A 1,521-nucleotide genomic window follows, 5' to 3' on the forward strand; every position below is an offset into this window, starting at 1 on the left:
CCAGTTTGTTTTACAGAACAGAAAAATTCTTATTCTTAAACCTGTTAAGCAGCACTAAATATATGACCAATGTTATTCGTGAACTTAGACTCTGAAGCTAATAATTCTTTTAGGAAGAACATTTGAAACATACCAAAAAGAAAAAAATATATATATAATCTGCAATTCAGCCCTCCACTTGTTAGAACCTTGATTTCCCTCTACACGGAGTGCAGAATCTTCCTCAGACTTCACTCAGGACAGGAGAAGCTTCTGGATGTGACACCGGAACTTTTACTGGCCATAGTGGTAGTACCATCACGGGTGGCAGCTCTGGCCTTGGCTCTCTCTCTCTCATCTTTCAGAGCATCCTCATACCAGCGTGGGAAGGCAGTGGCATCATTCCCAGTGACCCTGGTGAAAAACTTCAGGACTTTCATCTTGGTGGTTTCAGCATGGGCTCTTGGACCCCACAGGAACTCGTAGCGTGGAGGATCACTGTTGGGCACCTGCTGGTACTGCAGGTACTTTTCCTGCACTAGATCTTTGGTGATGAGCTTCCTGGGCTCCCCATAGATGAAATCTTTCTTCCCAGCCTTCACCCCAACGATATTCAGCACTTTCCAGATTCTCTCCTCTGGGGCACGGTTTCCCTCCATGAAGATTATGCCCAAGATAAGTATCAGGAGGCCGGTTTTGGGCATGCCCTGGTCATCACTCAGCATCCCATCGTAGGTGAGGTCTAGTAATTTGACGAGCATGTAGACATGACTGGCGGGGTCCACTTCCTTCACTTCAATGCCAAAGACAATCTCCATGCACTCACAGGCTTTCTTGAAGATTACAAGGAAGTGATCCTTGTGTTCTTTGATGACACTCTTCAGCATTTCTGCCTTTGTGACGGGCTCCTTTGTTACATACTTGATACTCAGATAGTGCACCAATTCGGACACCTTATTTTGTAGCACTTCAGGATTTGGTGGAGCCTGTGAAGTGCTTGGGCCCTCTCCTTGGCTGCTGGAGCCCTCATTTGATTTGATCAATGGAGTGGCTTTGATGGCAGCAGAGGAGGAGCAGGCTCTCTGGGAACTCTGGGGAGCACTTGGTGTTCCAGCAACAGGCACAACCTTTGGGGTGCCCTGAATTAAAGAAGAAAGAGAGGAGGGGGCAGCTTCCTCCTCAGTTACAGGAACCTGTGGAGCCACGAGGCCCAGAGCCTTTGTTTGGGCCTGAAGGCTTTGTTTAGGCTTGGGGCACTGATGCCTCTTACGGTGGCGGTGGCGAGGCATGATGAGTTATGTTGGGGGCAGCAGGCAGGAGTGTAGGTAGGAGGTGGGTGATGGGGACTAATAGCCTGAGGGAGAAAGGAAGAGTGTGAGAAACACAACCTTCTCAGCCCTGACAAAGGCTGTCTTAACAGGTCTTCCCTTAGATAGTGCTCTAGGGGTCTGCTGATTGGCTTGTCCCCTAAGAACCTTTACGAGGACCTGAGCAAGCTCTTCAAGGTGTAGCCAGCTGCCAGCTGGCAGAGCCTGTAGATTC

General features: G+C 49.0%; 1 protein-coding gene across 1 annotated transcript; it reads right to left on the minus strand.

Annotated features, from left to right (window-relative positions):
- Positions 1–230: 230 nt before the first annotated feature.
- Positions 231–1,268, minus strand: LOC308551280 (putative MAGE domain-containing protein MAGEA13P; the record flags this gene model as incomplete). The annotated part of the gene is made up of 1 exon (XM_081125748.1): positions 231–1,268. The coding sequence occupies one exon, from the start codon at positions 1,266–1,268 to the stop codon at positions 231–233; it is 1,038 nt and encodes a 345-aa protein (XP_080981874.1).
- Positions 1,269–1,521: the final 253 nt, after the last annotated feature.

The sequence above is a fragment of the Miniopterus schreibersii genome (genome assembly GCF_964146895.1).
Source record: "Miniopterus schreibersii genome assembly, chromosome: X".
Classification (NCBI taxonomy): Eukaryota; Metazoa; Chordata; class Mammalia; order Chiroptera; family Miniopteridae; genus Miniopterus; species Miniopterus schreibersii.